Below are 24,360 nucleotides of genomic sequence, written 5' to 3' on the forward strand. Positions count from 1 at the left end.
GGCGTAATAATTCGGAAAATCCTATTCCATTTAGATGAACGATACATGCCGTCACATCCTCCTCATCCTCCATTCTTTCCTCATTCTCTTTCTTTTCATGAGATCACACTCACCACCATTGCAAGCCAGGGAGTGTCCTCTCTAAAGGGGCCAATCAATTTCAATTTAAGTTTTAAGAATGTTTCGATTTACCATTGTTTTCTTTCTGTTTTGCGTGTATGCATGTATTTTATGGGTTGCCAATCATAAAGATATTATAGTGTTCACTATAATTATCTCTATGATGTATTTTATGGGGTGCCAATCAAAACAGCGTTCCATACAATCTGTAGCTTGGGATGAATTCATTTATACGTCTTATAATTATTTATGCAGGAAAGAACTGTGATCGCGTTTAAGAATCAAATTATTTAAGAAAAATATCAGACGGGTATTTCCCTAAAATTAATCATGCATTACAAACTTCTTTCCAAATGTACGTTTCTTTATTTTCGAGCCAATTTAACCGAAAAATTGCCACTACACAACAGGATACCGTTACTTTTATTTAGAATACTTATTTTTTGTTCAGATTCTTGATCGTTTCCTGTGCACGGCCACGGATGAATAGGTTAAAATCAAGTTAATCCACTTGTATGGTGGTCTGAAGCAGATACTCACGGATAACCCTATCAGCACGTTCATCCATATTCATATGTGTATACATTATTTCCAAAAATAATTATGGATTAGCCTTGCTACATACCTGAATGATATTAAGATTAATACTTTTTGAATTTTTTTATAACATCTATCTACTCTGCGATAATCCCATTTCTATAGTTTACTCTAGCAACTGCGGTAACTTTTACCTATGTTGTTAATTAATAAATTACCTGAGTTGTGATTGGTCTTCTTTCGTTGCGCGTAGGAAATTCCGTTGCGTCACAGCCAAGCTCGTTCTATTAAAAATCTCTACAGAAAACACAAACAAATATTTGTTTAAAATCCATAATTTTAGTATTCAAAAACCCTATGAAAAGTAATGTGTAGAACTTGTGACGTATAAAGTGACAGTTATTACCTATGTGACCCCAAGGTCATAATTGCCCCAGACAGAATACCAGAGTGCTCATAACTCAATATTTGTTTTCGAATCTCAAGGGATAGAAACTAAATATTTCCCAGTTTATTGTGGTAGTTTTGTGATCTCGTAAAGAGAATCCAGCCTCGTGCTGTTGTTTAGATCAGCACATTGGCTATTTAGGTAAATCTGAAATTAAGTTTTGATTTACAAAAAAAAAACACCAAAAGAAAACAAACACACACAACACCCACACCTCCCCCCAACCCCAAATCAATGCACATTATTTTTCAATGAAAAAGATACTAGGTATTGCAGTTAATAAACCATAGAGATATTAATTATTATACTATAATATTTCTCGGTTATACTGACTTACAATTACATTTGTACCCGCTTTCGATTGTATACTAACTTTAAATTGTTAATCAAACTTTCTAAGCGAAGAAAAAAAAAATAATATTAATGATCAGATAATTTTGTTTTCGAGTCTAGTCCGATAATGTATCCATGATGTAACCATTAAGAATATTTTCCATGATGCAAGAAATTCTCTTGCATTTTGCCAGAGGAACATGTCAACAGATACTTGGTGTTAATTAATCCTATTATCTTTAGGAAGTACTTAGCCATTAATTCTTATCAAAATCTTTCTATCGGATCCAGATGATGAAGATCTGACGATATTGTATGGCGCGCCAATCTGGCATTTTATTCAGAAAATACTGAGGTACCTGTACTAATAGATACTATATGCAGCATATCTAATAGAGATATATTTGTTAATATAGAGATCTTAGTTTTAAACTAATAATATTTAAATTTTGACGATGTTTATACATTCAGAAAATAAAGATATCTTAGTTTAAAATAGAAATCTAAAAGCAAATTCCTGAAATGACAAGATATATCTTTAAATATTGGACATCTCTTTATTATTAAAGATCTTATCTCTAGATGTCTTTGTTTTAAATATGTTTATTTGCGAATAAACGACAGTTTGGCGCGCCATAGCCATGAGTTTGATTTACAGGTCAATTAAGAAAAGTCATTTTTACAGTAATTACAAATTGTCTATGTATATCTGCAGCAGGTGAATTGAGAAGGTTGATGGTGGGAAAGTTGTCAGTTTTCTCCTAAATCTCACATCTTTTTTTTATCTTCTCAGCGATACTACTATTCTCAGAAATTGCTTTTTCTTGTATATTTTCTGTGAACAAGAGTATGTTTATTTTACTGAATTGATCAATTATTGTTCTCTTATGTAATGTTAACAGTTGCATTTCAACCATTAAATTTACTCGTTTTAGCATTCTGTAATGTGATAATGAAATCTTCTTCTTTAAATGTTTATTTTTTTTAAAAGAAGGGGCTTGTTTTAGGCCATATAAAAATATTCCCAATGAAGTCGGCTCGACATAATAATTGTTTTTCTTTTTTTTTATTTTAACAACGAATAAGAAAGAGCAAATTGTCTTACCACAAATCCGAAAGCGGAACTCAATTCGTCTTTAATCAGATAAAGCTTACAGCTATCTGAATAAGGAAAACATCTATATTAAGATAAAATGTAACGATGTAAATATTATATTAAACATTAATTTAGTGTTTCTTAGAAAGCTATCAAAATATTCTACTGCAGTAACTATTAATGCTATTTTTGTTTTCTCTTTAACATTAAAATAAAATATAATAGTTAATTATATCTCAACCGTAATTTAACATTGTTTATACAATTATTTAGCAAACTTGTTTTGGATACATATTGATATTGCCTCATAAATTAAAAACACACTAAAATCATACGTTACCGTTATTAGTGCAGTAGAAAATGTAGTTACTGCAGTTACCGCAGTAGAATAATGTTGAAATGATTATCTCAAAAATAAAAAAGAAATACATTCTATATCATATCGTAGGCCTATCTATATTAATTATGCATTAGTAGAATAACAGCTAATCAAAATTTAACATGTATTAAATATGCATGGTAATGTTTTTAAAATCCACGAAAACTATCACTGCGTGCGCATACGATCCGCCTACTCTCACGTGACCCTGCGATTGCTAGACGGGAAGTTGATTCCACGCTGTATTGTTGATTTATACAATTACGATCATAAAGTAGTTTCAGCTACTACCACAGCTGTGCTCGCTAAATTCTCTCGTTCACTTGCCTTCATCGTCGGAAATAACAACACAAAAACGTGATCTTTTACATTCAACCATTAATCTAAAACTACAAAAAAATTGGAGGAAAAAGCATAATTCTGAGTGAGAATACGTTCGCGATTAGTTTCATCAACGATGTCAAAACGAAAATATTCTAAAGATTCTGTATCGTCAGATGTGGAAATTATAGACACTTTTGATTCTGGGAGCGAAGGTTCGTCATCCTCGGATCCAGATAAAGCGAATAGTCGTATAAATAGGAAAAGAAAGAATATGATGTACGATTTGAATTTAAATATTAATAACACGCAGAACGTGATTCACGAGGAGAGGCCACGATGTGCCGCAAACGCCCGTGAGAGAGACCGTACGCACAGTGTAAACAGTGCATTTCATGCGCTGCGTGGACTTATCCCTACAGAGCCAGCCGATAGGAAATTGTCGAAAATCGAAACTTTGAGATTGGCTACGAGTTATATCAACCATCTAGGAACAGTGTTATTAGTGGGTAATGAGAATATAGACCAGCCGTGCATGCACAGACCACTTTACAGACCAACTTGTGATAATTCCCCAAGAACCATCTGCACATTTTGTCTCAGCCATCGTGCCAATAAACTAGTAAGTATGAACATCCTTTAGTATTCTAGTATTAATCCAAAGTAGCCTACTCAAATAAATGGCAATGCTTAGAATATCTGTGACTGGATCTCAATGATGGAGATACAAATAAAATACTGTAAGAAAAGAGCTAAACAGCCACAAGTACAATTGGCTGGTCTTGTTTTTCAAGAGTGCGAATAATTCATATATAAAATAAAATTTCGTCTAAAATGTTTATTAGGAAGGAAAAAAGAGGAAAAAACGTGGGTACTGTGTATGTTTAAATGATACTCAAACATGGATGTTATGTGTACTTGCTTATTTCGTTTGTATTTCAATTGAGATTCAGCAACTCTACCCACTATCCCAGATCATTATCATTTGCAGTATGCCTAATTTTCCCCTTGATTTGTATAAACATTCTCATGTCACCAATGACAGGAAAAAATATAATAAATATTAAATACAAGACGCATTATTTTTACAATTTGTTTACTTAACGGTTAAAAATAGAAAATCTATAGCCGTATTAAAAATGCAGACCCTTTATTTTAGATTGAGAACATCTGAAGTTAAAATGAAGACTTTTGCATGTTTGTTTGTCCCCTTTTTTAAAGGTTTTTTATAACAACTTAAAACTTTACAGTATAATGTTACTAGTGAACTCTCTAGTTTATATAATAATGTAATTGGCATACTTGTCATGATTATTGGCTGCCTATTGACTGATTATTGATTGTTTGTTGATCAACTTTTCCTCTCTATAATATCTATAGATGTAGAAATAGGAAATGTTTGTTAAACAAATAGAAACGTTGAGTTTTATTGAGAGGCTATTATACAAATATTATTTCCCTTAAAAGTTTCTTTCCAATAATATAATTAATAACACTCTTCTCTGGTACAACACTATTATATTTTCTACTATTGTAAAACACTCATAGACACTTTAAATAATATGAATTTCCTGTACAATCAGAGCAATGGTCGCTTGGTAAAATCCAGCTAATATCAAGAGTATAACAACAAATGTTCTTACTAAAACTTAACATCTGCGTTTGCTTGCCATTTTAAAATAAACTTAAAATCGTTACTTTTGGCAAAATTATTGTTTCGCAATAGTGGTACCATGGATGGTGGTACCATGCCGAACAATCGGTATCATATTTTAATCCAATGGATAATCCTCATATAGCAGGTGATGATCTGTATCGATAGGGGTTAATGATAATCCCCTATGACATTTATGGACGTCATGGCTATAATATTAACAGTAGGCCTACCCTATTTCTGGTTATTGCAATATCGTTATTCACTTATACCCCTGCCCTCTGTTGATAATTGTTTTTATTACTTTTGTTATTTTTTATCTTTTGTACATAATTTAGTTTAAGATTCCTTGTAAATAGGCCAATTGTTAAATCTTTTTTTTTTAAACTTATTTACTCTGGACGCACCTTCAAGAAGGACAGTGTGCCACACTGTCTCAAAAGTGTTGATTCCAAATAACTTATTATATTATATTGAATCTACGGGGGTGCATAAGACTGAGATACTTAGGCCTATATGCATTACGTTTAGTTAGTTTTCGGATTCATTTTGCATCTTTAAACAGTAATTAAACACATTCATGTTAACCAAGAAGACATAATCCCTTATAACATAGGATACCTCCAACAATCATGTTTACCCTCCACAAGAAAAATGCCAAAGGCAGGACAGATTTACCCTGGATACCGCTACATCCCTGGATAATAAAGATAAGATAGGCCTATAATCCTACAGGAATAATTGTACAGAACCTAATACACAATAGCATATTGTAGTATAACTGTGTGCTTTGTTAAACTATTACTCACAGTTTAATATCACAATACAGATATGCGTGGCGGATTACAACAGTTATTATATGAAAATGAACTTTGATATAATGAATCATCGTATGTATTGTTGTCAAGATTATCTGATCATTTTTATCCAGGTTTTTGTTGGTCGTCAGGAAGAAACTCTTTATTTCTTTAGCTGAAGCATAACCGCCTTTTTTTATTATCATTATTATTCATTATTTTTTTTTGTGGCAATGCATTGTTCCGGAACTTTAAGACGTGTGTATTGTTATGATGTTTAGGTATAAGGCCTAGGTTTAACAAGAGATCAGCACATTTTTCTTTGGTATAACCATGGAAGAATTTAAAATAAGTATTGTACCAACCAGGCCCCTATTATAACATCGTGGTTGTTAAAATCCAATTATTCACTATAGCTGATTTTATTGGTCATTAGTCTGCAATACCGTATAGATAAAACTATATTCTAGGCTAATCTTTAAACTCAGGGGTTGCTATCATATTTACGATAGCGCATTAAATTAGTTTTTTCCTGAGAACCTTGGAGATAAATTAAGGTTAGAAATGGCAACCAAGATATGGAATTATTGACTTCGAATAATAGGAATTATTTAAAAGTGATAGAACAAAGGACATATAAAGAGGCAATTTACGAGTAGGCCTATTATGTGTTATACGCTTATCATGAAGACAATTCACCCTGATTTAACCATGGAGGTAAAAATTAATATTTATTTGTTACCTCCATGCTTTAACGAAGAACATTGTTTGGTATAGCAAAAAAAAAAAAAATAATGCATGTTTAGATGCAACTACAGTATAGGTAACAAAACAATACGGGTTTGAATGTTGAATATCATGGTATGGTATAGCATACACATTACATAACGGTGCACACTAGGCACAGTTACTCACGCTTTTATCAAACGGGTTACAGGTTACACATCTGAAGATCCACTAACTTCAGATAAAATAATAGTGAAACTCCAAAATAAAGAGACAAACCATCCGACCTACATTAAGATTTTATAGATTAATTAATAAATGAATAGTCAATAATTAGTTTATAATTAAAATTTATTTAAAGATGTTACAACAAAACCATAGAGGCTATAATATCTATGAATAAAACCCAGGTGACCGGAAGTCTTTAATTGATACATCGTCATTTGGACAATTAATTACTAATTAAACTGAGAAATCAAGGTTACTCCCAAGTGACCAAAAGGAAGTGGGTCGCAGTCATCCCATAAAATTTAAACACTCCGACAAATTGACCACTGTCGGTCTCTTTGTGGCTAATTACCTTCAGATTTTAAGTGTCTTGTTACGTCATCGTAATCTCACAATACTGTGACGTAATCAGAATGGTAATCTTTTAATAACTCTGGGGTACTCAATTATTATTTTACCAAATTACCTGGCCATACTCCCTGCAGCCACTATACACTTTAATATACAATTGTTTGTTTGATTGGTTTAAATAGAAATTGTATAACTTTGTTTTCATTTATTTATTATTAGTATTTTTTTCTTTTTCGTATTCGTATTTAGTTATATCTTGGGGTGGGTCAAACTTAAAGCCTTTCTGACTTATATGACATCCCCCTCCCACCCACATGATTACTTTATTGTAGTTATTATCCTGTATGTTATTATATTGTGGAAATAAATTAAATTTATAATTGAAATTGAAAGACATTAAATCGGAGAGCCTATCTTACGTCTTTTAGACGCCTATAAATGATATCATGTGAACAGATAAGCCTAGGCCCCTATACAATTTTTTTTTACAAGTCTCCGAAGGTGAGGAAGTTCTCCTCTAGGTCTACCTCATTTAACACAAGAAGCTTTGAGAAGAAAACTTACTAAAGTCCATTTTCCTTCCCGGTTTTTGGAATCAACTTTTTTAGTGCATTTCGGAACAGCCGAAATAACCCAAAATGAATATTTGAAGGTCCCTTGTTCAAGCAATCTCATTTCAGCAGCTATCTGGTGATACTTGCTATACTTTATCTGTTACCACTGATATAGATTTTAAGTCATTTATTTGTAAAATACAGTTTTTAATATAGACTGCGTTTCTCAACTGCCGAAATAGCTCAGTTGGGAGAGCGTCAGACTGAAGATCTGAAGGTCCCTGGTTCAATCCCGGGTTTCGGCATATTTTTTTAAAGATAATTTTTAGTGTATATTATTTTATCTACGATCACTCACATCGTTTGAAGTAAAACGTTTAGCGTAATATTCTTTTAATGTAGATTTCTTTTCTGAAAAAATGGCTTTAGTGTGGAGAGCGTCAGACTGAAGATCCACTTCCGGGTTTCATCAATCACCAATACCGCATTATTATCTTTTTATTTAATTGAAAGTTTATAAGGTGGGTTGTAGAACAGGGAATAACGTGGCATATTTCGATAACCTATTTTTCCTAAATTGGTTTTGACCTCGAATATCCAATTTTTCATTCGTTTTTAAGTGTTTGCCTACAGCTGCTTTGTAATCGTTGTTGTATTTTAGTTCAACTTCTGAATCGGAAGTTTTGGGGAAATGTGTGCACAATCATAAGCCTGTTGTCTTGTCGTTTGGCACCTTTGGGGTAGACATGTGACCTTCTTCATATTATCAAGCCTACATCATTTCAAAGATTTTGTCATAAGATAACTTACCACGCGCTTCATGATGAGTGAAATGTTTCGATTGACCTAAAATTGCCATAAAAGATGAATCATACTTCATAGTTTGATTTATTACATTTTTGGTTCCTTCATATTTATGTACAGTATTACATTATATCAGGGACCCGCACGAATTCACTCTTTCTTCATTATAATTTTATCTTAGATGGTGGAATTATGTAGATAATTCCTTCATGATAATTAATTATACTGGGACGTCCTATCGAAAGCGACGGAATCCCCCGGGTCTAGCATGTGTGATGTATGTGTTATTATTTGTATTGTAAAATCCGAAATAAATTGAATTTAATTAATATTACGATTATGTATAGATCGGTAGGTGATGTTGATAGTGACTACGCGCACGCGCGGCCGGCTTTTGCGTAAGTTCGGTGGGCTTATTATCGCTGATTTTGAGTAGGAACCAACTTTCCCGGGTGTAAATCATGTGGAGTTATTATAGATAATATAGATTATGGTAAGATTTATAATAACTCTTTAGTGTAAGCCTGAAAGTGTTTTAAGTGTACATATACAAATGGTGTTATTTTGAACATGTAATTTAAATTCAATAAATAGTAATACACACCTTGTCCAAATAACACCAAAAATTTAATTTACTGATATGTGATATTCAATTGATTACCCCTGTAAGAAATTCCTTTAATTTCAAATTGTAAACAGTATCTTTTCCAACTTCTATAAAAAGTAGCTATTGTAGCTCGCTAAGCCTAGGGATTGATACCGTATTACGGTAGCCTAGCGGATAATGCCTTCCGTCTGCCCGTACAAGGCAACTGGAAATGCACTGGCTCCCAGATGCACACTTGTACGGATTCTTTAAATTCTGTTACGATTCCCTAAACGGAAGGTTATCGATAGTGAAACTAGCATTTATTTTCTGATTCACAGTGGAATTATTGAATGTCAGTACAAAATTACGAAAAAATGAGTAATGTCTCGAACGGCGCCCCGTATAAAATTGTAATTTATCAGTTTTCTCCTAGCAACTACAGAGTGAATTTGTTGATTGCCCGGATGTATTTTTCACGGTTTCTTCCAAAGGTTTCTGGAAGTAGCGCTGACCTTGGCAGCCACTTAACAAGTTTGTTTTGTACTCATGTCTTAAAAAATATCATGACATCCTAGATGTGTTGAAACATCAAGGCAAGAAGTAATAATAATGTTGTTTCTTTGTAAATTCGACCATTTGGTAATAAAAGACTTTGTAGTGATTCGAGTGATTTATCGTTATACTACTGACTATGAAAGTTTAAAAAACCCCACCTTTTTAGATCTGGTTTGGATTTTATTTGTTTATTAATTTGGTAAAAATAAAGTTCAATATCAATAAATACAAGAAAATGTGCAATAAGAACAAGGTACAACTTTTTTAAAAATAGTATAAAACTTTGATAAAAATAAACATTTAAGTAAAATCTTGAAATAGAAGATTTAAAATGTATGGATTTTGACAAGGATAGCCTAAAAAACAATGAAATATGTTTTGTCATTTTTTTTTTGTATGAAGTCTCACCATGGAGAAATAAGTTAAAATTCCTCACAGATCCATTATTTGTTTTGGATTTTATTGGAGGAAAGTATTTTTAGTTTCTAGTCAAGGATAAAATAAGGTATTGAATTTTACCAATTTGATGTTATTTTACTCCGATAAAATTCAGTTAGCATTGTTTTCCATTGTAATATACAGCCACAGTCGTTTTGCCAAAGTTTGATAATCAAGTTATTTTACGTCAGACTGTTTTGGATTTGGTATCTACTCATCAAACGTGTTTAATTGAGGTCATATCCAATACTCCCGCACGAGGGACCAAAGAAGTTCTTTGACTTTTTACAATTTATGACTCTAGGAAGGTTTCACGGTTCGTTCCTTTCTAAAGGTTTATATTACTGTTACAGTTATATACTGTTTTAGGCCCTAAGTTGCAATGTTTAATGGGCCGAACCATCATTTTATGTTCTGTAACGTTGCCATGTTATGCCAGATTAGAAATGTTTGAGTTGAGCGTAGAAAAATGAAAATATATTCTAGATACTATGTTTTGGTGACAGCTTCACTGTATCTTTACATTATATTGGTTATTATCGGATGACTCGTATACGATACGATCTTCAATCCTTTTTGCATTGCACATTCAGGGACTTGGCACTGGGTTGAAAAAGAGGCACCGGGCCTGGATAAAACTTTGCTGGATCAAAGTAGGCCTATAGTTCCAGAACTTTGTTTCATAGAAGTTTAATAAAGATTAGAGTGACTCTTATTTTTGGTAAATGAACTTCGATTAGAAGTCTACATGAAAACTCATGTTGATCAAAAGTTTTAATTTAACTACGGTACATTAAATGAACTCAGAAATGTTATTCATCATAGTTGTAGGGCTATATTATTTCAATATTTCAAAAACAAAAGGGGCCCCAAGCGCTGATTTTTACCCTGATCAACAACTGGCATTTATGGGATAAGTTTTGACAGTGCGTTTGGTAGCTAATGCTACAATTATCCCCGGGTGATTTATAATACAGTACGTTACGCCACATCTGCCGGTATAACTCACCCCTGACGACGTCATCATAAGTTAATCAACTTCATAGTTAATTGGAAACACCCAGTAAACCGAACGTTATTAATAATCATGATTAAATTGGTCAAGGCTTCCAAATAAATCGCTGAATACCATTACAATCAAGTCGGATTAACTCGGATTATTTCGGAAAAGTATAAAATATTTGTCATGATTTTTAAATTATTTTAAGATCATGGCAAAAACAATACATACTATATATAGGTTGTTCAAATTTAGAACTGAATGGAAACTGTTGACGCGTAATACCACATATACAGTATAGGTAGAAACGATATGAATGAACAAATTGACCAACTTGAAGATTCGAACTCGGAATTTTCTAGTTTTTATCCTTACCATTAAATGAGGTTTTATTTTAATATCCAAGTCATATAGGATATAAATTATTGCCACATACAACAGTATAATATATTTAGTTTGAACAACTTGCGACATTAACCCAATTCTGCAGTACATTATACCGGCGGTAACGTAACGGTTTTCTTGTAAATTAATGTTCTACGAAAAATAGAAAACCATAGTAATATACCATCCACAAAAGGCGGATTTAGTTAGGACCCCTGTCGCTTTGTGCACGCTGTCGTGGGTATAGTGGTGAACATGTAAACTGATTTGAAGATATGTGCACATCTATGTAAAAGTTAAGATTTCTAATTTTCTTATTTGTATGTATTATTTGTATTTGATCAAGTAAAATCTTAAGACTCCCATACTAGTCTAGGCTTATCACACTTTCATGTGGACATTCTGCCACCATTTTATTATCCTTACTGGCTATTAATAAACAATAATTACAATTTCTAACGAGGAAGTCACGTGTATAAATGTACATTTGGCTTAGCTAATCTAGTCGTCTTATAAAAACACGCCAAATATTCGAGTAAAAAGCTCGTCATCGGCTCCATCAACTCCCAAACGTTTAATCATTATAAACCATCAGAGCGATCTAATCAACAAGGTATTATTACCAGGCAGAAATGAGTGGCATGTACAAGTGTTGCAAATTATATATGATTATTGATAATAAATGTACTATGATGGCACCAAACAGTACAATATAGACGTATTTATGCCGAATGCAGCTTCTATAACGTGACTGCGCACGTCACTCGTTTGGATAAATCTCCATTTCTTGTCTCAGTGACGCGCGGGTCCAAATTGTGATATAATTGGCACAGTTTCTGTACGCGCGCGTCTGTATAGTCATAAAAATCGATTTGTTTAGCATTCACCTGTACCCTTTGAATCGACGAGGTTCAGTAAAAATAAAACAGAATATATCAACTTAAACAACAACAAAAAAAGACTAGATGACGCAATCGATACGAAACGTGAAGATTTCTTCACAGTGAAAATAAAGTTTGAATACATTCAAGCCTATCTTGTAATAATACCTAAATAAACATATTTATATAATATTTGTTCTCGTACGGTTATAAAGCAATATAATTAAAGTAGGCTATAGCCTAAGTCATCCGAATTAAGTCTAAGATAAAGTACAATATAATGCGCATGCCTCAAATTCTATAATTAAAACACGCAAAGGTTATATATTAAAAAGAATCATCCTCCATTTAAAAAACTGTATTGATATTACAGGCCGACCAGAGGCATTGCACCATAGTTATGATAGGCCTATATAAACATTATTATTCGGTTGTATACCGTCCATATGTAATCCAAATTAGCGTACAATTTGTGAGTTTAGTTTACCCTGCACGCGGTAGATTTTTAAGTAATTTGTCAGCAAATTCGCAAAGCACTTAACGATAAACAGTTGATGAAGTGCTCGATCTCTGTAAACGCAATTAATGTGTAGTTAACGTTTTAAACGAATTCGCAGACGATAACAAGCGGGATAACGCAAAATGTATGCGATAGGTTTGATGAATTTTACAGCGATACTTTTACGTTATGAAATTGACGAGGTATATGTTTCTCTACGGATGAATAATTAAGTGCGAATAATGGTGTGGTATTAATAATTAATAACTAATCACTTTGTTTTGATCGTTATTGCCGACAGACACTTAAATATTATTATTCCTTCATTTATTATTTACACACGTATTCCATCCCGCTTTCCGTTTGCACGTGTGTTCTTCATCAGTTTTGTTTCTAATGCGTTTCTTTGTTTAATCCTCATTCTTCTTTCAATCAATTATCTGTTTATTTTTTCTTTTGTTTTACTTAGTTCTTTTTAAAAGTAAAGATAGATTTAATTTTAAAGACTACAATATCACCACATGAATCAATGATTATACATTACCGAGTACTATATAAGTTTTAACTGTTATGTATTATATAGGCTACAACTGCAATTTTACTTTGACTTATACAAAAATAGAATCACAACATTTTCATATTTCAGAAGAATGTTTTGTTTAAATTTTCATTGAATCATATTTCTTCATAGGAGTGTACATTGGTTTATATCTAATTGCCTGGAATTGGTAATGTAACAGCATTAGTCGTCTCCAGTTTTGTATAATACTGACTTTCCATTTATAAATGTACCATGTAGCCAATACGGTATTTATAGGTCTATCTCTATATTCATATATACTTACAATCAAGTATTATTATCAGTGTAATAGGACTGTTTACTATCCATTTTGCATATGTTGGGACTCATCACTTGTCTTCTCAGATTTAGCATAGGCCTTGCCTAGTTTAGATTTATCTGCCATCCCCATCATGATGTTTTCTAAATTAGGACCGTCCATACCGTACTTAAAGCCATATCATTCTTATATACTTATTGTTAATGATCAATATCAGAATTGTTTTCCATTTTTTATCATGTTGAGATTTTCTATACACTTAACTGTACGGTAGTGTATTTGTGGCGGCGAGACGGGCTTCTTTCCACCCGCTGTCCTTGGCTAGGTTTGCATCGGAAGTCTGATCGTGTTAAATCGTTCGGGGATTTAAACACCTGTTATTATCATACCAGTCCGACGTATAGCTTCTAATTATCTAGGCTTCATTATCATTAGGTAGCAGCCGTCTATAATGTGTAGCCTACGATAGTTTTTTTGTTTTTGTCGAGTTTCCATCAGTAGAGAGAAAACAACGAACGAATAATTATTGGTATGATACGATAGGATAATTTTCTTTGATCTGCATGTATAAGTTTTATAAGATCGATTATTCGTCACGAAATAACATCAGAAACAAGACATTCTGTAGACTGTATTAGTAATATAACCGAAAAATAATATAATATTTCTTTAATAATAATGATAAATGATTGTAGTAGATACAGATACAAACGTAATATTAATATAAACTACATTTGTATTAAATCAAAAAATAATTTACTGAACAAATGTTATTTCATCAAATATTAAAATATAGGTAAGAGGCCTATGTTTTGGTTGGACTAAAAATGAAGGAACTACTATACATTATATCTACTACGAGGAAATTAAATCTATGCATTTAAAACAAGAAACAAGTTATGATTATTAAGTTAGTTACCAAGAAGAAACAGTGACTGATTTCGTTTTCGTTTTCTTCTTGTCTTTTATAACAATAATATAGTATAACAATTAACAGCTAACATTAGTATAGGCCTATAGTTGTTTGAATTATCTCTTCACTGATAGTAGAACCATGGAGTAATATAGTAATTAGTTTACAGTATATGTATTTTGAGATTGATTGCATTTTAAAACAAAATGTAGCATAAAACAGGAACAGTCTCTGAAGTTCGCTCAGTAAAACTGTTTCGTTCTCTTTTCCTTTATTATCGATAAGCAATCTCACTGATTGTAGAACAATGGAGTCATAATTAGATTATATGATGTGTCTAATGAGAACAATAGATAACGTATTACTTTATATACTGAACGTTGTTTAACATCATAAACTCGTGCACATACTGACAACCAATAACAATGATATACATGCGCAAAGTGTGTCTCGTCTATTAACCTTTGACACCAAAACCAATGATGGAGTTAGCAGATATAAAACTGTTTTCGTATAATAAGTCCCGCTGCTCATATTATGAACTTATAGTCAATAAATGGAACTCAACTGGAACTAACCTATGGCATGACGAAATTATCATTTTTAGCAGCCCTTTAATGATATTTACGTGTTGGTATATCGATTAAGTTCACTTTTGTGGTGGAAAATGTAATGCACTCTAGGCCTATATCCGCGAGTATGCTTAATATCCAAACATGGGTAGTTATTATAATTGTGATTTATAAGCGATTTATAATAATTATTATATATTAATAATTTGTATTATAATATGTATACAATTTCCACCTGTATAATTATTTTCAGAAAAATCGATATATTGGTGACGTCACAAATGCTTATTAAAATATCAAGTTATTTTATCTTCAATATATGGGCTAATAAGTAGCATGCCCTTTGTTCTGTTTATTTCGCCAGAAAGAGAAGAAATTATTATTTTTGTATTAATCAATGATTTTACGTGTTTTGTTTCAGAAGGCCTCATCAAGAGGAATGGACCAATCAATTTTCAACTCAGCGCATCACGAAAGATTGGCAATGTTGCGATGAACTCGTCGATTGGTGGCGCACTTTGAACTCGACTCGAATTTGATAACCATTGATTGATAAACGAAAACGTTCGACAATCTTTATACTGTTGTTGCTATGTTAATCTACTAAAATCTATCGTAAAGCTATGATACTGAGAAAGTTGCGACCAACGATGTCCTACAGTAAAATGAGAATGAAACGAAGAAGAGCCAATGACAAATATGACGTTACTACTATACTATCATGTATGGAAAGCAGACGACTATCATGTATGGAAAGCAGACGATTATCATGTATGGAAAGCAGACGATGATGATAGCGTAAATCAATCGTTCAATAAGGATTTATTTTTTACGTAATCTAACAGCCGGGTGATCAGATTTGTTCACGGATTTTAAAAACATTAGAGTTCGGTTCATTCAAAAGAAACATCACGTACTGTCCCCGCTGTAACGAACGCTATATTAATGGCATTTGCCAAACTTACAGATTATTAATGGATAGGACAATACATAATGCATCACAAGGGAAAAGAATTCTTCTCTGTACGCATACTCAAAACGGTTTCATAATTTAACTAATTGATTGTGATATATTATACATGGCAAATTTGTGTAATGTTTATAGATGGAATTATAGTAGACATGTGTTATGCTTGTTATTGCATGTAATAAATCTATCGTATATTGAGTACAGTATGTTGTAACCATTCAATCGATTCATCAGTGACTGATGACTTAAAATGCGCACGATTTGACGTGTACCACGATCATGATAATAATAATGATGAATATTTATGTAGCGCTCGGCCTCTTTACCAATGTAAGGTTTCTCAGCGCTTAATATTATTACTACATATGCGCGCGTAGTATTTTTTTGTGATGTGATGTCATTGACGATTCTGAGTCGAAGTTGATAAAATGTAATCATTTTAAACAAAATAGTTGACTTTACTTTATTTTATTGTTAAACATTTCATTAGAAAATCTTTTTAAAATATCATAGATTCCAGTACAAAATACCTCAGAATCATGATGCTATTTGTTAATAAATTGTACAAACGAATATACATAGTACCTGCGTTTATTTCTTGATGTTGTTTTATTTTTAAGTCATCGGTATTAACGTCCGGATATTTTAAGGAAAATTGTGAATGAACGAAGACCACAAGGATTATGTTTGTGGAAAACTGACTTCCTATAGGTCGTAATGACCATGATCTTAGTTTCATCGTTTACATAAAATACAGTATCACAACAACAACAATGCATGAGTGCTGGTTACAAGTACTGTATATACTCTTTGCTGAGAAAATTATTTAAAATGATATACCCTCTAAATTAAAATGATTGTGGTATCAAACTAGTCTGAGTTCCAGACGGAGTTTTGACTTAATATTAGTAAAAAGATCGAAAAGCCTCGAAATAACTACAGACTTGGGGGAAGTCTAGTATCTAACGAAAATATCGAACTTTTTTCTCATTTGTTAGGTAGGGAATAAAGTAGGAAGGATTAATCTGCCAGACTAGTATACTGGATTTAAATATTGTTTTCCCCGAAAAAAAACCCAGATATTTTGGCCAACTAATTTTTTAACAGTTTTAGTTAACCTTAGAACACTTTACCGTACGTAATAGTAATATCAGCAGGAACATGCTTCGATAAGCTTCTGCTATTTCCTTAGCACCGTAATTATTAGTAAAAATATAACTATTTTGGCACATATGGCGTTTCATACATATAAAACTTGAGCTCACAATTTTTCCAGACAAATCGGAACGACGACGGGTACCGGACCCCGGTGGACTAATATAAAAGACAAATACAGACTTGGAGCAAGTCTACTTACTCCTATTTATCCTATACAAAATGTCTTGAATGCATGTATTTGTACAATAAAAGTTATCAATCAATCTTATCATTACAAGTATGGAATACCCAGTCATTGTGAACACTTTTGACAATAACTACTACAAGGAGTAACAGATTCTCAGTTATAACTCTACTCTAAAATTGCAACATAGCACTTTGTTTAAGAGGGTTTTATAGCTATGGTTGCCAACATGACTTTGCATGAGGTCTAGGTTAAGTTTTATCCACACCTGTTTTTACCCATCACTTTCCAAATAACAACTTCGTATTGCTACTCTATTTGTCGTGACATCTTGGGGTTTATGACATCGGCTTCGTAATAAGACTATGACATTCATGTTATTAGGTCATGTCATTGGGTCACGTCATTGGGTCATGTCATTGGGTTATATTAGGAGAGAAGTTTTAAATCGAGTATAGATCAAATTTAATATTACAATAAAAATGCGGGTAAAAATGATCGTTCTACACTTGCACCAGATCAAACCTGTACAGAACCCATATGCTCAAACGTTAAAAGTGAAAACTATTGTTCAATTTAAGTATGGAACGCAAAAAAGGTAATATTGCATCATCTATCACACAACAAATTCCAGAACTGATCAAACAGCACTGATAGCGAAAACAAACACATCATTTGACGTATACTCATACACATTCTTTGCAATGATTGAGTGGAATGGAACGAAATTGTAAGGAGCATATTGTGGTGGTTCGCTTTTCCACTGCACCGCTTCAAAGTATATTGCCACGTAGACCTTATTCTAATTATCGAAACTCTCCATCCCCTTCTTGCAAATCGTAATGTATTATTTGTTTCAGAATACTGATGAAATAATTTGTTCAAATCGCTATAATGAGAGGAAACGGGAATGACCCATTAGTGGAAAACTAATAACAGACATTTACAAAAATTAAAAATAGAGTATCCAACTGGGAGTTTAAAACCCTTTACCACCCATGAATATACTTCTTACTTCTCTCTCATGATTTTTCTAAAATAGTAGAATTATGTTTCACCACACTATTAGGCCTACTATATTAATCATGTTTTAATTTGTAGTCTAATTCAAGCATAGAGTTCAGATAACATAATTTCACATAATTCTACAGAGACCTGTTTTGAACTGTTCAAATAAAAAATGTCATATGCGATTTACTAACCCATTCATTCATGTAGCAGTGTAAAAAACAAATCATAAATTACAATTTAGGGATTACATACTTTATGATGACATTGGAACTCAATGGTTGAATCGGTTATGGAATCAAATATTTTTTAACATTCATTTATTTAGAGATTGTTTGATATTTTTTACGATTTTTATGTTGCGTTTTTGTTTTATAAAGAACCCTATATCAGTTCTTGATAGTTAATAAAATATATTCAATGAGAAAGATATTCCTGATAGATGCCGAAACCCGGGTTTCAACCAGAGACCTTCAGATCTTCAGTCTGACGCTCTCTCAACTGAGCTATTTCGGCTGTTGTATATTGTAGTCTATTATTAAAAATAATATATTAGACCTACTGATAAAAACAATAAACGAAAATATTAAGGATATCTTTGAAAGTTGATAAAATAAATGCAAGAAAAAGATATTCCTAATAGATGCCGAAACCCTGGATTGAACCAGGGACCTTCAGATCTTCAGTCTGACGTTCTCCCAACTGAGATATTTCGACAGTTGATAAGTCTAGTCTACTATTGAAATCAACATTTAGGCCTACTGATAAAAACAATAAACGAAAATATTATGGATATCTTTGAAAGTTGATAAAATAAATGCAAGAATAAGATATTCTTGATAGATGCCGAAACCCGGGATTGAACCAGGGATCTTCAGTCTGACGCTCTCCCAACTGAGCTATTTCGGCTGTTGAAAATGATGTCTATAATTAAAAACAATATTTTAGGTCTACTGATAAAAACAATAAACGAAAATATTATGGATATCTTTGAAAGCTGATGAAATAAATGCAAGAAAAAGATATTCTTGATAGATGCCGAAACCCGGGATTGAACCAGGGACCTTCAGATCTTCAGTCTGACGCTCTCCCAACTGAGCTATTTCGGCAGTTGAAATTATTGAAATCAACATTTCGGCCTACTGATAAAAAAAACCCAAAATAATAATCCCGAACTATAAACGATATCTTTGATTATAGTTGATAAAATAAATTCAATGAAAACGATAGTCCGCTGATAGATGCCGGAACCCGGGACCTTCAGATCTTCAGTCTGACGCTCTCCCAACTGAGCTATTTCGGCAGTTGAAAAATGCAGTCTATCATTACAAACAATATTTTAGGCCTACTGATTAAAAAAAGCACAAGAAGAAACAAAAAGAAACTGTAAACAATATCAGATATGGTTAGTTCATAAAATAAATTCAATCTCAAGGATATTCATAATTATAATGAACCAGCGACCTTCACAAGTACGAAATATCATTGTTGGTAATAATTAATTTACCGGAAATAATAATGGTCAATAAAGTGCCGCTTTTGAATTTCACTGTGTAAACAATTTCATGTACTAATTATGTGTAATTTGTAGGCCTATTTTTGGAAAATTGTCGGCGGACGGTATCCATAAAACTGGTAAAATGTCCAATTCTTTAGGCCGCGCCGCTAGAATAACACCCAACAGCAAAAGCTGTCTTCAAGTACCGTCTTGTCTCGATCTTTGAGAGCTTAATGTGTTTGTTACCGTATTTTCGACTTCGATGACATCAAAGATATTAACCGACAGTCAGACAATTATGATTTTTTGAATTTCCGCTCAAAAATGTTCAATTACAAATTATGATGGTACCATTACGGTACCAGTACCAGTAACAATTAGGATGATACATCATGGCACATGATATCTTGGTTTCTTCTATGTTGTAGTAGGCCTAGTTTGTATCTTGTGACAAAGTATGATATAATCTTTTTTTTATTATCCTAATAATAATATTAATTCTTATTTTTGTTTTACATACAACATATTAAAAACACAATGATACTACAAAATAAAATCAATAATAACTATAGAATTTAATTCGTCACTTTGGCGAATCATAGGTGATCATTTTCATAATTAATTTGACTGCTATATACTTTGTATGTAAACAGTCTGGCACTCTGGAACACAATTCTATGGACGTCTAGGCCTATAAGCTAATGTGTATTTGTTGTATGGGCGTATGCGTGACTTATATTATACAAATCATTATGTTATATACGGGTATATTCTTGATGATGTAAACATATTTCACACCTAAAATCGTGAACTATAGTTGACAATCATGGTGAGGCGATTTATAAACTTTGCGCGTTCTTAATAACTCATCCAATAAGTAATTATGACAAAAACATTTATGAATAAGCATTGTTGAAACGTGTGGGAGAATATACATAGTACTCACAGGTGATGTAATAAATCCGCAGGAAAAGAGAGAAACAAGGAAAAGAATGCGTTAAAACGGCGCATGATTCCTCGTGTCTTTCAACGCAGACAACAATCGGTAAAACAGCGCAATTTCGTTAACAGGTTTCTACGCGAGATTTACAGTACAGTGATTGTTGGGGCTAGTCTCATTAATTACTCGACCAGGTGTAAGGAATGACACAGGGGCTGATGACAAACCAGGCCCAAGGCGCGAGTTAAAAGTGCATAGAACTCGTTAAAATATCCTAATATTACCAGGCTAAACCGATGCACCTCAGGAAATCTTCGACAATTTTAATTCAGAATTGATTTCGTTAAATTATTCTATGAACTATGTGTTGCATGAGAAGAAGAAAGGAATCCTCTTTCGGTCGTTGAACTATAGCTATAAACCACTTACAGTTTCTCGACGACAAAAGCGTGGTTCACAGTAGGACGCAACGTAAGGACGTAGACGCAACGCAAGCGAGTTGACCAATAACAAGCGACAGTTTGGGTAATTCATAGCCGAAATAAAATTCACTACCTATATTTCCAAAACTATACCGCCTATTTAAAAATGAATTCACGTTGAATTATGTTGTCAGTGTTGAAACAGTGCGCGTTTTAAATGATACCTAGTTAGACATTATTAATTGATAGCTACATTGCACCTGTGAGTAGTATTACAGTTGCTTGACGTTTAAAATCCGTAACTGCGGGCGAATACCATTACATTAATATTTATTGCTGTGTCAGTTAAAAAGACAAAGTAGGCCAGCTTTGAAAATGAATAATCCATGATAATACAACGCGAAAGGTAAGTGCAGGTTAAAAAATAAAGAAACTCTAGCTTAAAATTGATACCAGTATATGATTTTCAGACGCATGAAAAATACAAATTTAAACGCGCGCGTAAATTAATGTACCCTTTTTTGATTTTGAGTCAAGAAGAAGAGGAAAATTGAAATAGAAAAGCTGCCTTATGATTACTTTACCATTTATGTGTAACACGTAAATGATTTATTACATTACGACGAGTTCTCATACGATTTACATTAGTAATGAGCACAAAAACTATCGTTCCGTCCGTCGATCAAGTTAAAATGGGAAAAACGCGGCGCGCCCTCAAGAAGGTGGGACAAAGTTTGAACTACAGGGGGCGACATACATCTTTTATTAAAACACCTGACGATAATCTGTGATCTGAGCAGCTGAGCACAAGAATTATTTATGATAGACTGCATGAACTTTACAACGTTATTTTATAAATGGAATTTATGACTTTTCAATGGGCAGTAACCAGCTTGTATCGATCCACCAGCTTTAAGTTGATCAATGGGTAAGTAATATGTAGTTTTAAAAGTTAGAAACGCACTAGTTCTGAGTGAGCCTACCACCAAGGCTAGGCCACAAAATTGACCAGTAGTAGAGTGTAGGCCTACTACTTGCGTACGTACTTACCATGGACCAGATGATCGCCGTACGCGCACAGGCAAGAGCTGGGCTATGCTTACCTTAGTGAGGTAGCCAGGTGTATTATTTTGTTAAACCAAGGAGGAACAAACGTGTGAATTCATAATATACTTATTTTAAAGCATCTACGCATTTGTTATAATTTGATTCATTAGTATAGTAATTTCATGGAGGCCTACATATTTCGCTTTCACCTTTTAAATCTCGAGCGCGTTCTGTTTGTGATTGTGATAGAGAAAAAGAGGGCGCTGTTAGGTATTATATTTTTTTTTATACGTAATTCATTACGTCAGATCATTTGATGAAAGCCAACTATCCAAAGTTTTATGGCCTCTGCTTTGTTTTTTTTTTCGTTTTAGTTATTCATTACATACAGTAACACTAACAGGTGACTGGCATATAAATAAACATCTACATAAAGTTGTGTCACATAAAAGTGTTTTTGTTTTAATATATTTTAAATTTTTAGTGTAACTTCATTTTTTATTTGTATTTTAAAAATTTATTTGAATAAAAACCTCTCGTCATTTATCAATGATAAACTCTCCTTCTAAATGGTAGTTAAATACATTGCAAACGTGTCGAAGAAGAAAAAATCTGTGAAAACATTTAATTTATTTCTAGGGCCGATTGAAGATATTCGATATTTAATACAGAGTACGCTTTTGTGACAATGCATGGTTGTTGGTATATCTATTTTAATCAGGACAATAATAACGTGAATACTAAATGGGCGTTACCGTGCAAACAAACTAAATAATGACGTATGTGCAACGCAAGCGAGTTGACTAATGACAAGCCTCAGTTCGGATAACCTATTGCTGTGGTTGGTCAAGTAACTTTGCGCGTACGTCGTCCCTGCGCGCCGTTGATGCATCATCCCAGTGGGAACCAAGTTTATACAAACATACAAAGTGACTTGGCAAATACTTCGCAACTATTGGCAAGTAAACATCTAGTGGCTGAGAGAAAATCTAACCTAGAGCTAGCTGCTCCAACATCTTGAGATCAGTTACAGCAATGTGTATTGGGACTAGAATGTGGCGAACCACGTGACGTCCCCTGAGACACGTCAGATCATTCAACTGATTTGCTACACTTTCTTTGGTTATTTTAGTGTAATTCAATTGTAAACTTTTCATAGATAGGTTTGAATTCACAGTACGTCTGCTGCATAAATGCTGTCCAGGGCGGGAAACGTGAATCACACGTACATACACCTTTGAAGCAATGAAATGCACATTTCTCATTGTATCAAGTCATTGTCCTATAAACAGTTCGATCAGTAATCTTTTTTATAACAGCGCCACCAGTTTATCTACCGACTTTTCTTTTTGTACGATGCGCTTCGGCTCGCACGACGCATTATGCGGCATATTGAGTAAAAAGATTTGCGCACGTTCAGAAACATATAAGTAGGCATATGCGTAGATTAATCTTTTTGATCTATAGGCGCGTAGCTATTAATTGATTACTACACACACAAAAAGGAAATGACAAAATTCGTTCCAGCTATGTTTTTATTTTTTCATCCCACGCGAAAATAGACCAGAGTAAATTCCATAATACTTTAAAGCGGATTTATTTGGGACGCTTCTGCGATTCGCTATCTTGTTAATTAATACGTTTCTATATCTGCTAACAATAATAACAACATTTATATTAACATAATCCAGATTTGACCAATTAACGAATCGCATTTTAACTGACTGAAAGGAAGGATCGCTTCTATGTGATCTGCTGCCCTCTATGTTGTCAAAATCAAGACTTTTTTTTACAAACTACGCATTAACCATAATATCAATATTTTCTTTATATGTACAGTATCTTGATAACTATAATCAAACGACCTACTTATTAAAAACATTATATAAAAACATTAGAGGAAGATAGTTCAGCACAGAGCTGGCCCAGATGGTAAATCTTTGTAATTCATGTTTGTTTACTTTGAAAGAAAAAGAAATAAATGTTATTATGAAATGAAATGTTATATTGTATTTCTTAGCTTTAGTTTACATAGCAAGTTCTAGTTATATATATCGCATGGTTTATTTAAATGTGTAGGTAAATAGATAATTTTATTCATTAACATTGATTTAG

The 24,360-nt window shown here is 33.0% G+C and overlaps 1 protein-coding gene and 4 non-coding genes across 6 annotated transcripts; 2 read left to right on the forward strand and 3 right to left on the reverse strand.

Annotated features, from left to right (window-relative positions):
* The first annotated feature begins 3,180 nt into the window (after window positions 1-3,180).
* On the forward strand, window positions 3,181-16,557 carry LOC144840550 (basic helix-loop-helix transcription factor scleraxis-like). 2 transcript variants are annotated; one of them, XM_078696395.1, is made up of 2 exons: window positions 3,181-3,856; window positions 15,440-16,557. In XM_078696395.1, exons 1-2 carry the CDS (start codon window positions 3,371-3,373, stop codon window positions 15,512-15,514), a joined length of 561 nt encoding a protein of 186 aa, XP_078552521.1. In that variant the 5' UTR covers window positions 3,181-3,370; the 3' UTR covers window positions 15,515-16,557. The 2 variants fall into 2 exon arrangements, with proteins under 2 accessions (XP_078552521.1, XP_078552522.1); XM_078696396.1 differs by having other exon boundaries at window positions 15,443-16,557.
* On the forward strand, window positions 7,777-7,849 carry Trnaf-gaa (transfer RNA phenylalanine (anticodon GAA)). The gene has a single exon. It is a non-coding gene; the product is annotated as a tRNA-Phe (tRNA).
* Window positions 16,558-18,781: 2,224 nt separating the features above from the next.
* Window positions 18,782-18,854, reverse strand: Trnaf-gaa (transfer RNA phenylalanine (anticodon GAA)). The gene has a single exon. It is a non-coding gene; the product is annotated as a tRNA-Phe (tRNA).
* Window positions 18,855-18,982: 128 nt separating this feature from the next.
* Trnaf-gaa (transfer RNA phenylalanine (anticodon GAA)) lies at window positions 18,983-19,055 on the reverse strand. Its single transcript has one exon. It is a non-coding gene; the product is annotated as a tRNA-Phe (tRNA).
* A 319-nt stretch (window positions 19,056-19,374) lies between these two features.
* Trnaf-gaa (transfer RNA phenylalanine (anticodon GAA)) lies at window positions 19,375-19,447 on the reverse strand. The gene has a single exon. It is a non-coding gene; the product is annotated as a tRNA-Phe (tRNA).
* Between the last annotated feature and the right edge of the window lie 4,913 nt (window positions 19,448-24,360).

This window comes from Antedon bifida, chromosome 4, assembly GCF_963402885.1.
Source record: "Antedon bifida chromosome 4, ecAntBifi1.1, whole genome shotgun sequence".
Lineage (NCBI taxonomy): Eukaryota > Metazoa > Echinodermata > Crinoidea > Comatulida > Antedonidae > Antedon > Antedon bifida.